The 12,117-nt window shown below is 35.9% G+C and overlaps 1 protein-coding gene across 2 annotated transcripts in view; it reads left to right on the top strand.

The window, feature by feature from the left end:
- Window positions 1–471: 471 nt before the first annotated feature.
- kcnk10b (potassium channel, subfamily K, member 10b) overlaps window positions 472–12,117 on the top strand; it is a 42,590-nt gene continuing 30,944 nt past the window's right edge. Inside the window, exons 1-2 of one of the 2 annotated variants that reach the window (XM_030126093.1) lie at window positions 472–584; window positions 9,428–9,843. In XM_030126093.1, the coding sequence (XP_029981953.1) occupies window position 584; window positions 9,428–9,843 (417 nt within the window). In that variant the 5' untranslated portion in view covers window positions 472–583. Of the gene's footprint in view, window positions 585–670; window positions 1,212–9,427; window positions 9,844–12,117 lie in introns of those variants that run through there. The other variant, XM_030126091.1, reaches the window with a different exon arrangement.

Raw genomic sequence — 12,117 nt, 5'->3', positions numbered from 1 at the left:
TTTTTTGTTTTTTTTTTTTGTTTTTTCCATGCCTAAAGAGGAATGAAAACACTCAGGAAAAAAATCTTGACTAAGGTTTTCATAATTCATGCATGAAAGGGTTAAAAAGTAAAAAAAAAAAAAAAAAAAAAAAAAAAAAAAAAAAAGCAAAATCTCATGAAAAGTTAGGGTAAAAATTTGATTTTAATTATGGAAAATTACCGTATTTTTATGAGATGGTTATTTTCCGTTATTTAACAGTATTATTTTGGCACCCCAGCTGCTGGAATATTACCGTTTTTGTTTTTTTTTATAGTGTAGTTTGTCAGTATAATAAATATTTCCTAAACTGATTCTTCTTCCAATAATGCCTTTTACATGGTCAGCGTCACTTAAGGGGCGACATATGGTGAGACATAAGACAGGACTCGTTAAGCTTTAAGTTCATAAATAATGCACTGTTTCCCACAAATGTGAATGATGTAATGGTGGAAGTCTGCCTCTGATTCGGCGTACATCTACGACTTGCCGCCTTGCGCCATGTGCTCAGCCGCCAATTGTCAAATGATGAGGAGATAATCCATTTTTGGAGGAAAACGCAAAGAGTGAGTATCCAAAAAAAAAAAAAAAAAATACGGATGAGACTAATCAGTGAAAATGTAACCGATGCAAATCCATCCTGATGCAGCTAATTACAGTAAAAGCAGGCGCGTTTGGGGAGGAGAGGCATCCATCCATCCATCCATCTATCCATCCCTCCATCCACCCCCGTTGTTCTTGTTGCCGGCGTTACGCGTGCGTAAAGTTGCCCCTTTTGGATCAGTCGTGTTTCCGGACCGGACCAGTGTTGCGTGTGTTTTGAGTGTGATCTGGGATGTGGTTTGGTCCTCACTGCTCAGTTAAAGGTCTCACAGGTTTGTCAGTCTGACAGACGAGAGAGACACACGCGTCCAAAGGAGGTGGAGGAGGTGGGGGGGGGGGCAGAAAGAGGCAGACAATGCGGTTTTACGATGCGTTTATTTCTTTCACTTTCCACCCACCTCTGCAAAAACATGATGTGCCGAAGACGTGAGAGGGGAGTACTACTTGGTTCGACTGTTTTGTTTTTTTTTTATTCTGTAACAATCGTAATGAGCAAACAACAACAACCCTGTGCTGACTGAGAACAAAATTAACAATGAAATTTCCAATAGAGAACCCGAGGAAACAAGTTAACTGGGACCTAGAACAAGGTTGGTCATTTTTTCTTGTATTATCTGATAACTTTATGTGTTATTCTTCATTATAATAGTATTTCTGGGATATGTGAGCCACACATATTGCACTTGGCAACATCATTGTACAATCAGGGGGTAAATGATGTCTATTACGCACAACAGTTTATTCATTCCACTTCACTTTTTGGTACCTGCGTATTTCTGTCATGTAACAAGGACCGTTTTACGCGACACAAAGCGCATGGGAGTGGGCTATTCCTTTCTTCTCCATCCTCAGTGCTCAGCTGTGAGAGGCAGCTCTATGGGAACAGAGCCGTGCCAAGCTGCCACATTAGACCTGGTTCAGACCGGAACACATGTCAAAATAAAGGTGTGGGGCTTTAGAGTCGGATGAAAGTGGTCAGACTATCTATTTGTCCATCTAGTCCACAGGAGGGATTTCTTCATAGGGAATAAATTAACCCTTTTATGCATGAATTATGAGAACATTAATCAAGTTTTTTTTTTTTTTTTTTTTATTATTATTATTATTCGTCTTTGGGCATTAAAAAAACAATGTGATTTTTTTTTTTTTAGTTTTTTTTTTTTTTTAAGAAGCTATTTTTCATGGAGTTGCAAAAATGTCCACCAAGCTGTTTAATTTCTGAAGCAAAGAAACATGTAGTTATTTCGCTTTTTACTTTTTTGTGTGTGAATTGAATTGAAACACTTTTTTTTTTAATGACCAGACATAGTTTTATTTACGAATGGCAAAAATGACAAAAAAAAAAAAAGACAAAAAAATAAATAAATAAATAAATATCCTTAACTTTTTGTTTGTTGTGTACTCTAATACTAGTCATTACTCACTTCATGGACATAATATGCCAAAAAAAAAAAAAAAAAAAAAAAATTGTTGTTATTTACAGTCTAATAACAATAACAAGGGATTGATTTACACTCAAACATGTTAGATCGGGTTTATCAAGAACAGCAAAGTTACAGTAATGTTTTAATTTGCAGTGTATGGGATGGTGCATAAGCCTCCACTGTGTAGGCTGATATGAAACTAAAACAACAAAATCCATGAACATACAAGAGAACGGCAGTAAAATAGCTGTCCACTGTAGTGACCACTATGCATGAAAGGGTTACTAGGCAAATCTAATTTTAAAACATCATATCTAAGTCTGTCTTAGAAGAAACTGTTAATATTGAGTTTCAACAGGGGTTTACATTTTTCTTATTTTAAAGGTTCAGTATGTAACATCCTTGTTTGTCTGTGGGGGTCCCACTGAGGTGGTTCAGCTCTACCTTCAGCAGCTCCTTCTGTAGAATAATTCACTATTAAAGGTGCATCATGGACAGTTTGTTCATGTTCATTCCATTACATAAAGTTTATTTGTTTTTGTGGAAACTAGTCATTTGTTATTCCTACTTCTATAATAACAACCTGCTCATTGAGTCCTGTTTATCTATCTATCTATCTATCTATCTATCTATCTATCTATCTATCTATCTATCTATCTATCTATCTATCTATCTATCTATCTATCTATCTATCTATCTATCTATCTATCTATCTATCGACTTGGTTTGTGGCTACTGTCTGCAACACTGTCCACCATTACCTCAGAGTCAGTTCTTGTCAACAAATAAAGACTCCAGTGAAAAATACAAATGTTACTTATTGAACCTTTAAGATTGCAAGCATCTGTGCTTTGAATCTCAATTTAACATAATAATCTTGTCTCAAATAAGTGAGTTTTGTTGCTTGTAATGCATTTTAACAATCATGATCATTATTATTATTGTTTGGTTTTTTTTTTGGTGGTTAGTCCCATAAGTAAAATTTAGTCATACACTTAGCTTTTTTTTCCAAATTTGAGTCAATTTGGTTATTTTTAAAAAAAATATTTGCCTTTTTTCTTTTGGCAGTGTAGGTCTGGGCGTGTGTTGCGACAGAAGTGGTCAAACAGTCTGTGCTTTGTTTTGTCCCATAATGTGAAAAAGCTGCAGTTAAGTGGTTATTATGAGTTCTGTGAAGGTTCTACATGTTATTGAAATGGTTCATTTAATTACTGCAGCAGTGGATGTTTTATTTTGATTGTTGTGTGTACCAGAAGTGTTGTCAGAGGCTCTACACAGGCTCATGAGGCTCAGCTGGTGAGTTAAATGCCTGTAACCTGTCTGGTACAATTGGGAATACAAAGCCAACCTGAGCCAACCCCTGTTTTTTTTTTTTTTTTTTTTTTTTAACATGTCTGGGCTGACTCAATTTGGTACATGTTCATAAGTGAGTAAATAATTTGTGGCTACATTTCCTCCAGCTAAATTTAATATTTACAAATGAAATACTTTAAATTTTCCATCACAGCAAATTTTGTGAAAAATATTAAATGTACTACATAATCAGCAAAATCACTGCAGTCACTATCTATGTAGGCTGTAATTGATTTGCATTGCTTTATTAATCAGCATTTTGTAATTGATCTGACTGGCCCATAAACATTTCCTCTACTTGCCCAGACATGTTAGAAGCGCAGAGTGAGGGTTGAGAGTAGCAGATGGCATCAGATAAAAAGCATCACTTTCCACTCAGGTTTTATTTGATTTACAAAAATCAATATGAAGCAGCCACACTGGTTTGGAAAAGATTTTTTAAAGTAATGCAACACTTTCTCTGATACTTGAAACAGAATCCAGTTGTGGTCATGACAGTTTTAGTTTTTGCCTGCACTTGCAATATAGTTATTTTGTTTAATCTAATCTTAGACTTTACTGTACATGTCATCAATACAAAGCCTGAGATATGATCAGTTTTGCTACAGAATGTCACCTACATGCATTTTATTCTTGTAAAGGAAGTACAGTCCGGCTGTTTTGTCTTCCTAATATGTTTTGTTCAAACTGTCAATGTATGACAGTTAAGATTTACAACTTACTGTCGAGGTTGCTGAAAAATTTCATAGTGGCAAATCATAATGATGCAGAAAATGAATTAAAATGAGATAACCTGGACTGATTATATTATATAATATTAGGTATGACTAAGTTATTATACATTTGACATTATTGATAGTACAGACAACAAGATTATTGAGCAGACATGATGCCACGCATCATGATTATCAAACCCAACTGTATGTATTGTTACGTAGTTGAGGATTATGTTTTAAAAAAAAAAAAACAAACAAAAACAAGATGATGGCTAGAATGTCATAAAATACACAGAACATATAGTCATACAATCTATGATAATACTGTGTACTATGATGTGAACCATGACAACACTGAAGGCCTGGCTGCAGATGTATTTTTCTTCCAAATAGCAGTGACTTATTCATCAGCTTAGATGAAAAGCAATTGAAGTCTGAATAACTCTAATTATGGACTTGGTCCAATTTGGAGATATTTCACAACTGATGTTCTTCTGTGTCCATCAGAATGAATAATAGATGCCTGGTTCTGCTTCACCTCTGAGTCTTAATATTCAATCTTGTAGTCTAAAAATAGCAAGGTGCCGCCCCTTAAGGCTTACACGACAGCCTAAATTGAAAGTGGCACTTTCATACTTAGCTATGCTTGTGACACCACTTTACTTTTATTGATTCAATCATGATACAGGGATTATCTAACAAGATTCATAGCTTCTGGAACAGTGAATGAAACACTTCCTGGACGTCCTTGACTCATCAGGGTGGAGTGTGTGTGTGTGTTTCTCCTTGTGTGTGTGTGTATGCATATATTTTCTGCAGCATACCCAATAATATAAGTGACACTAGCATACAAAAGACTGCCTCCTTCAAACACCTCCATTTGTACTCCAACCTTTGGGAGTTGCATCATTGCAGATAGGAGGCTCCGCCCATAGCTTAGAGGCACTCTTCACTCTGCCATCAGAGAGACGGGGGCGTCAGAGGTGAAGGCCAGGTCTCTGAATAGCTCATACAAACCCCTTATATACATTAAAAGACTCTAAATTTGGCTCTCTCCTACTACTACACACCACTTCGTCGACCTCCTCCAGCACACATGCATTTATTATAAAAACTATCCAGATGCCTGTGACTTAAAGTAGGATTCATTCCACACTTAAAGGAGAAAAACGGAATCCTGTTTTCCCAGCATAGATGAATAAAATTTTTACTTCTGTATAGCAATAATGCACATTAGCAGTCATATGACTGCTGTTTGGTTTTCACAATTAGTAAATCAAGGAAGTAGTAGTGGATTTCTGAGTGTCAATTTCACAAGACTAATGGCTTTCATGTTTAAAAGCTGTGGCTAATTAAAAGCAAAAACTAACGAGTGGTGCCAGGCACACCAAACCCCACCCCTCGCATGTATTGTAGCTTATTTTGGCATAGATCCAGCTGATGTCATCATGTCTATACATGTGGTGATGTCAGCATATCAATTGCCTCTATATACTGTATGTGCCAAGTCTGAAGTAAATTGAAACAAAATTGATGTTTTTATAGACATTTGAAATTTTGCCCATTATAAGTAAATGGTATATGGGAGAAAAATAAAATGTTTTAAAAATTCATTAAAAATTTAAACATTTACCTACTTTACCCAAAATGTAATGACATCTATTCTGGGTCACTGGCAATTTATAAACCCAATTTGGTGTGGATTCAACTAATAGTTTTGCTGATGCATATGTTTGAAATATCATCCACTATGAGTAAATAGGGGAAAAAAAAGATTTGAAAAATTCCTAAAAAAATTTGAACTTTGACCTATGTTTCCCAAAATGTAATCAGATCTATTCTAGGGCACTGGCAATCTATAAACCCAATTTGGTATGAATTCAACCAATAGTTTTGTTGCTAGAGAGTTAACAAACAAACAAACAAACAAACAAACCAAAAACTGTATCTAAACACTGTACAATACAGTACTTGAGTAAAAGTACTTACACCCCATCTCGTGCTGTGGTGTAGCTGTAGGAAAAAAAAGGTTCATTTTTGTAACCAACTTTGAGTGTTGGCTTTAAGAAGACCTGTGGTTCTCTGCAAAGCCCTATTCACGTCAGAGCTAGTATGACCTGTGGACCTCTGGTAATTTGTAGTAATTGTAGAGGTTGTCCGTTATCTTCATCCTCTGTGAATCTGTCATGCCAAGTAAAAATTCCACTGTAAATTACCTCCTCTATTTCAGTGAACACAGGGGTCCTGTAATATTATGAGTCCTGTGCCAGTGGACAGCTCTATAATTTAGTGGCATATGTAACATTTTATTTTTGTTTTATCATTCAGCCTATTTCCTGGTTGAGGATGATGGAGGGGGACGCTGATTAAAGTTTTAAAAGTATTTAAAAGTGGAAATCCAGGAGGTTCATGACACAAAATAACATGGATTTTCACTAAAAGAGCCAACTTAAATCTTTCAAAAGAGCGACATCTGAAAAGATAGATGGATAACATGCATGAGAGCTTCAGTAAGGAACATTTTTATGTCTTTGTGTAAGTGATGAACTTCCTTTTGACATCAGAATTGAGGAATAATGTCAGTAAATAGGAGTAAAACAGATGTGCCACATCAAAGACAGTCATGGGGAAATTTCCAAATCAGCAGAATTCCGCAGATCCTACTAGTTCTATGCAAATAGGACACAGGACAAGGAAATCACTTATTAGTTCTTCACATAGGAGGTTGTATGTTTTCACTGGTGAAATGTAATTTAGCAGCAGAAAGTATGCCCCCTTTAATGTTTAATATGATTGAGATTTATTCTATTAACAGAAAAGTACCTGTACTGTAAGACCAGTGCAGCACTGAACTAAAGCATTACCTTGACCTTTGTAACAAACACTAGTGATCGACAGGTTATCTGAGGGATCAGACAAAGTGAGAGCTCATGTTTCATTTGCTCTGGTAGATGCATCTGGCTCTGCTCCCGTTTAAATAGATTTCCACTCAGCCACCGTTGGACTGAGCCAATCGCAACCATTTATCTGATTTGGTGCAGCTTTGAGGTACTTTTCTAAACTACCAAGATGGCTGCCGCTGATCAAGGTTCTAATAGTTTTGGATTTTTCATTATAGTTTAGTTTTATTTAGTTTTGACTTTTTTTTCTCTAATTCAGTTGGTTTTAATTAGATTTTAGAGCAGGTTTGCTAGTTTTTATTAGTTTTCGTTATTTTCTAAATGCTTAGTTTTAGTTTAGTTTTAGTTTCTTTATATCTTTTATCCTTTTCACTGTCAAATTTAAATAAATCCCAGACAGGACTCTGCCGTTTTCTCCCAACTTTAGTCTACATGTTTCCAGGTAGAGTGGGAATGAGAAGACGACTCTAAACAACAAGTGACATGAAGTGACGGACTGTTAAGTATCGTATGGTGCCACCAGCTAAAATTGCTTGAGGGAAATAAATCAATTTTGTATCAATCCAACATTGACAAAGACAAAAACGAAGGGAATTTTATCCAGAATTTTTATACGTTTTAGTTAGTTTTGTAAACACACAATACAGTTTCAGTTAGTTATCGTTTTTCTTTTAATTACAGTTTTTTATTTATTTCAGTTAACGAAAATGTTTTTACAATTCTAGTTTTCGTCATTTCGTTAGTTTTCGTTAACGATAATAACATTGCCGCTGATGTGTAATAGTCTTCAGAAACTGTTAAATAAAGCAGGTAATAAGAAAAAAATAAGTGTATTTAAAGTTGTGTTGTTTACTTTGGGTTTTGTTTTGTTTGTGTTTCATTGCATTTGAGTCTGTTGGGTCCAGATTAATTCTCAAATGAGTCTGATAATGCCAGGCTGGGTTTTCATAGAAGGGTCAAAACACAGTAATGTCCCATCAGAGATTTACTGATTGCCATTCCAACATGTATTTCAATATAAAGTAGCTCCTTGTTTTGGATAATCCCTTATGGTCCAACTAAAACAAAAATGAATTTAAAAGTAAAAATGTGGGTCATTTAGCAACACTAATCTGTCAAATTGTCTGTAAAATGTCCTGTCAGAGAGATTTCGAATACCGTGTTTTAACCTAGAACTAGACCACCGGTGTCAAACATAAGGCCCGCGGGCTAAAACCGGCTCACCAAAGGGTCCAGTTCATCCCATGAGATGAATCTGTGAAATGCAAAAATTACTCTTAAGATATTAACAATCATTTTAGTTGTAGTTTAGACCTAAAGTGGGTCAGAGCAGTAAAATACTAAAATTACATTATGACAGTGTTTGCATTTATAAACTATCCTTTCACAAAACAGTGAATAACCTGAACAAATATGAACAACCTGCAATGTCTTAAGAGCAGAAAGTGCAATTTTAACAATATTCTGCCAGTATTTGTATATCCACTGTGACCTGTACGTTGTCATGCACATGTATAAATGATAAGCTGACACATGATACTGTCAAAATTGCACTTCTTCTTCTTAATAAAGTTCAGTTTTTTCATGGTTGTTCATGTCATTCACATTTTTTAAGGATACTTTGTAGATGTAAATGTTTTCATAATGTAATTTTACTTTTTTCACTCTAAAACACAGAGAAAATTTTGGAGTTGACATTATTAATATATTGTTATGTGCTTCCTCTCACCATCCAAAGACATTCACTGATAGGTTAACTGGTTAATCTAAATTGCCCATAGGTGTGAATGTGAGAGAGAGTTTGTCTCTATATGTCAGCCCTGCGATGAACTGGCGACGTGTCCAGGTAGAGTTCACTTGAAGAGTCAACACCAAGCAGCACTGAAGCTGTCACATGCTTGTATATTAACCCTTAAACACTCATCAAATCTTTCTTTAGTGTTTTATCACAATTATCATTACATTATCTTCTGCATTTTTCAGTGGAAATTATGTATTTTTCTGTGTTTCACTAACTTATCATGTAGAAGTTCACAAAATTTCAGAGAAAATTCAAAAGGTTATTACATCAAAACTGAAGAAAAATGTACTTTCAGTAAAATATATCATTACGTGAATATAAAAACAAGGGGCTATAACCACTCTTTGTCAAACTACATAGGTTTTACTGGTGAATCAATTTTGTAGAAGACAACGGTCTTTCCACGTTTACTACAGAGCCTCTGAATATCCAAATGGGTCAAATGAAAAGCTAAGACACTGCATTTTACCTGAGTTATTTACATGTAGTGATAGGATTAGTGGGTCTTGGTTGTTAAACATTTTAAATCAGTAGATTCCTTTGGTCACGAGTGGATGTTTAGATCTTTTAGGATAAATCCACTTTTCTGTTTTCTTATGTCTCTCTGTCTAGTGGCGGTCCAGACCAACTTGGTCCCACCCAAAAAATCCCAGCCTGGCATGGTGAAATCCAGCCTTGTCCAGGCCAGTGTGGCAACCATGCAGAACCCCATGGGCTGCGACCCAAAGGCCAACGGCCACTGCCCGCTGCCACGCCTGTCGATCTCATCGCGCTCTGCCAGCGTGGTGGCCAGCATGGACACCAGCTGCGATGGCGCGGCCTCAGCGCTCCACTCAGTGATGAAGTGGAAGACTGTGTTGGCTGTGTTCATTGTTGTTCTTCTCTACCTTATCTGTGGAGGCCTGACATTCGAAGCTCTGGAGCAGTGGTATGAGAAGAAACTGAAGGATAGCATCGCCCTGGAGAAGACTACATTTTTGGAGAAACACCCATGTGTAACAAGTGATGATCTGGAGGCACTCATCAAGGTGAGCTAACGTCATGTTCATGTAACAGACCTAAAAGTACACTTCTTATTTTTTTTTAACTTGATTGCAGCAGAATGTGTTTTGACTGAATCAACAAAATGAATCTTCTCATCATTGTATTAGTTTAGTAGAATGTAGTTGTAGCCTCTTCAGCCCGGTTGCCCTTGGTACCGAGGGCAGTCACAGTTCTGTTTTTGTTGCCATGGTAATGCTATGTGATGTTTGTAGCAATACACACATGCTATACATCCACATAAAAAAACAGAAGAATGTTAGCTAAAACCAGCTGTCGGGCAAAAGAACACAATCCAAACAAGTGGTTCCAGGCACAACAAACCCCACCCCTCGCACATATTGTAGCTTATTTTGGCATCGATTCAGCTGATGTCATTATGTCTATGCATGTGCTGATGTTAGCATATTAACTGCCTGTATATATGTGTGAAGTTTGAAGTAAATTGAAACTAAATTGATGTTTTTATAGACATGTGAAATTTCACCCATTATAAGTATATGGGGGGGGGGGTTTAAAAAATCCTAAAAAAAAATTGGAACTTTGATCTACTTTTCCCAAAATGTAATGACATTATTCTGGGTCACTGGTAACCTATAAACCAAATTTGGTATGAATTCAACCAATAGTTTTGCTGCTTGAGTGTAAACAAACAAAGAAACAAACAAAACCATGATCAATCCCCCTTGCCTCCCCTTTGGGGGGTGGGGTAATAATAACAGGCACTTAAATCTACAAATATATAAAACAAGCGAATGGTCCTAGAGCAACATATGTCATGAATAATTTCATTAAAGTAAAGAAAAAGAACAATGCAACAAACTGCACCACTATGCTAACACTAAGCAGATCCAACAGTACAAGTGTTATTTCTTTTGTCCTAAAAGTCACTGAATGAGACAAAGAAGATCAAAAATAAAGGTCGCATTATGATAATGAATTTTATTTTACCTTTACTGTTTTCTGATCTAAACTTGGTTTAAATGAATGAAGCTTCTGCCGTCAGCTGATTTATTGTTTTGTGTTACATTGAAATATTTCCCACTGGAAACAAATGGCCCAGGACTTAACAGGTTCAGACCTAAAAGTGTAGTTCTTATTTTTCTACCTTTACTGATACAGAACGTGCTTTGACAGCACATACAAAAATGAATCTTCTCATCATCATATCACCTCAGAAGAATGTAGTATTAAATATGATATGATGAGTAACATTGAAAGCCCAAGAACTGACCTTTAGCGGTGGTTTTGGAGATATGATTGCTATCAGCGGTAATTAGGCGTTCTTATTCTAATTAAATCTGGTTTCATTAGCTTGTCACATGATCTCGAAAATTATTCATGCCACATCCTTTCATGTCAAGCCTGTCCTTCTGGAAATTATGCTTTTATTTTCAGCGGAGGTCAAATGTGGGAAAAGTACAGGACAAAACTTGTTCACAGATTAATGGCTTATACAGACTCATTATGTAATGTGGTTCCTGAAAGATATTCAGTATTTTGATGATGATGGTGGGTAGTACTGTCTATAGAGCACGTAAATCACATCATTTTCAGACTTCTAACAGTTTATAGGTGACCGCTTTTGTCTTTCATTTAGAGGAGTCTGTATTTTGCATCTTTCTTGCTTTTATTTTTCAGGTTTTTTCTCCAGTATTACTGTAGTCGCTTCTCCATTGACCCTCAAATTGCGTGAATATAACTTGTGCATAAAAATTTACCTTATGGAAAAATGACAATTTTGCCAAAAGTTTTTTGAATAAAAGCTTCTGTGCTGGCAAGAGGTGGGTTTTTGGGCGTAGTGCAATTGGTATATAATGCAGATCTGCAATGGGAAGACCTTTTTCTGCAACTAGAGTCACATGAATAAAACAGACCAGATGTTGACGAACGTTACAACAAGCGAAGATGAAGAGTTTTAAAAGAAACATTGGCACGGTATGTGTGGACACCAGGAAACCCAATCATTTTTTAATTCAGTACAGGATAGAAGAGTAATATATAATAATAATGAATATATCTGTAAATCAACACGATATTTAATTTCGTTGCCATGTTTATGGAATGACTTCTCGTGTCATTTCACAATAATAAATAAACAAATCATTGCAGTTGTAATTTAATGGAAAAACCGACATTACGCACTTCTGTTTTTTTGACATTTAGTAAATATCTGTAAAGTTTTGTGCATATGTCCAATAGAAGAGCGACTAGTGTGTACTTTTGTGACATCTGCAAAAGGTTTCAACCATCTGAATGAC

Source organism: Sphaeramia orbicularis, chromosome 22 (assembly GCF_902148855.1).
Source record: "Sphaeramia orbicularis chromosome 22, fSphaOr1.1, whole genome shotgun sequence".
In the NCBI taxonomy this organism is placed as follows: Eukaryota; Metazoa; Chordata; class Actinopteri; order Kurtiformes; family Apogonidae; genus Sphaeramia; species Sphaeramia orbicularis.
The sequence above is the reverse complement of the archived record's forward strand: the minus strand, read 5'-3'. Positions and strand labels throughout refer to the sequence as shown.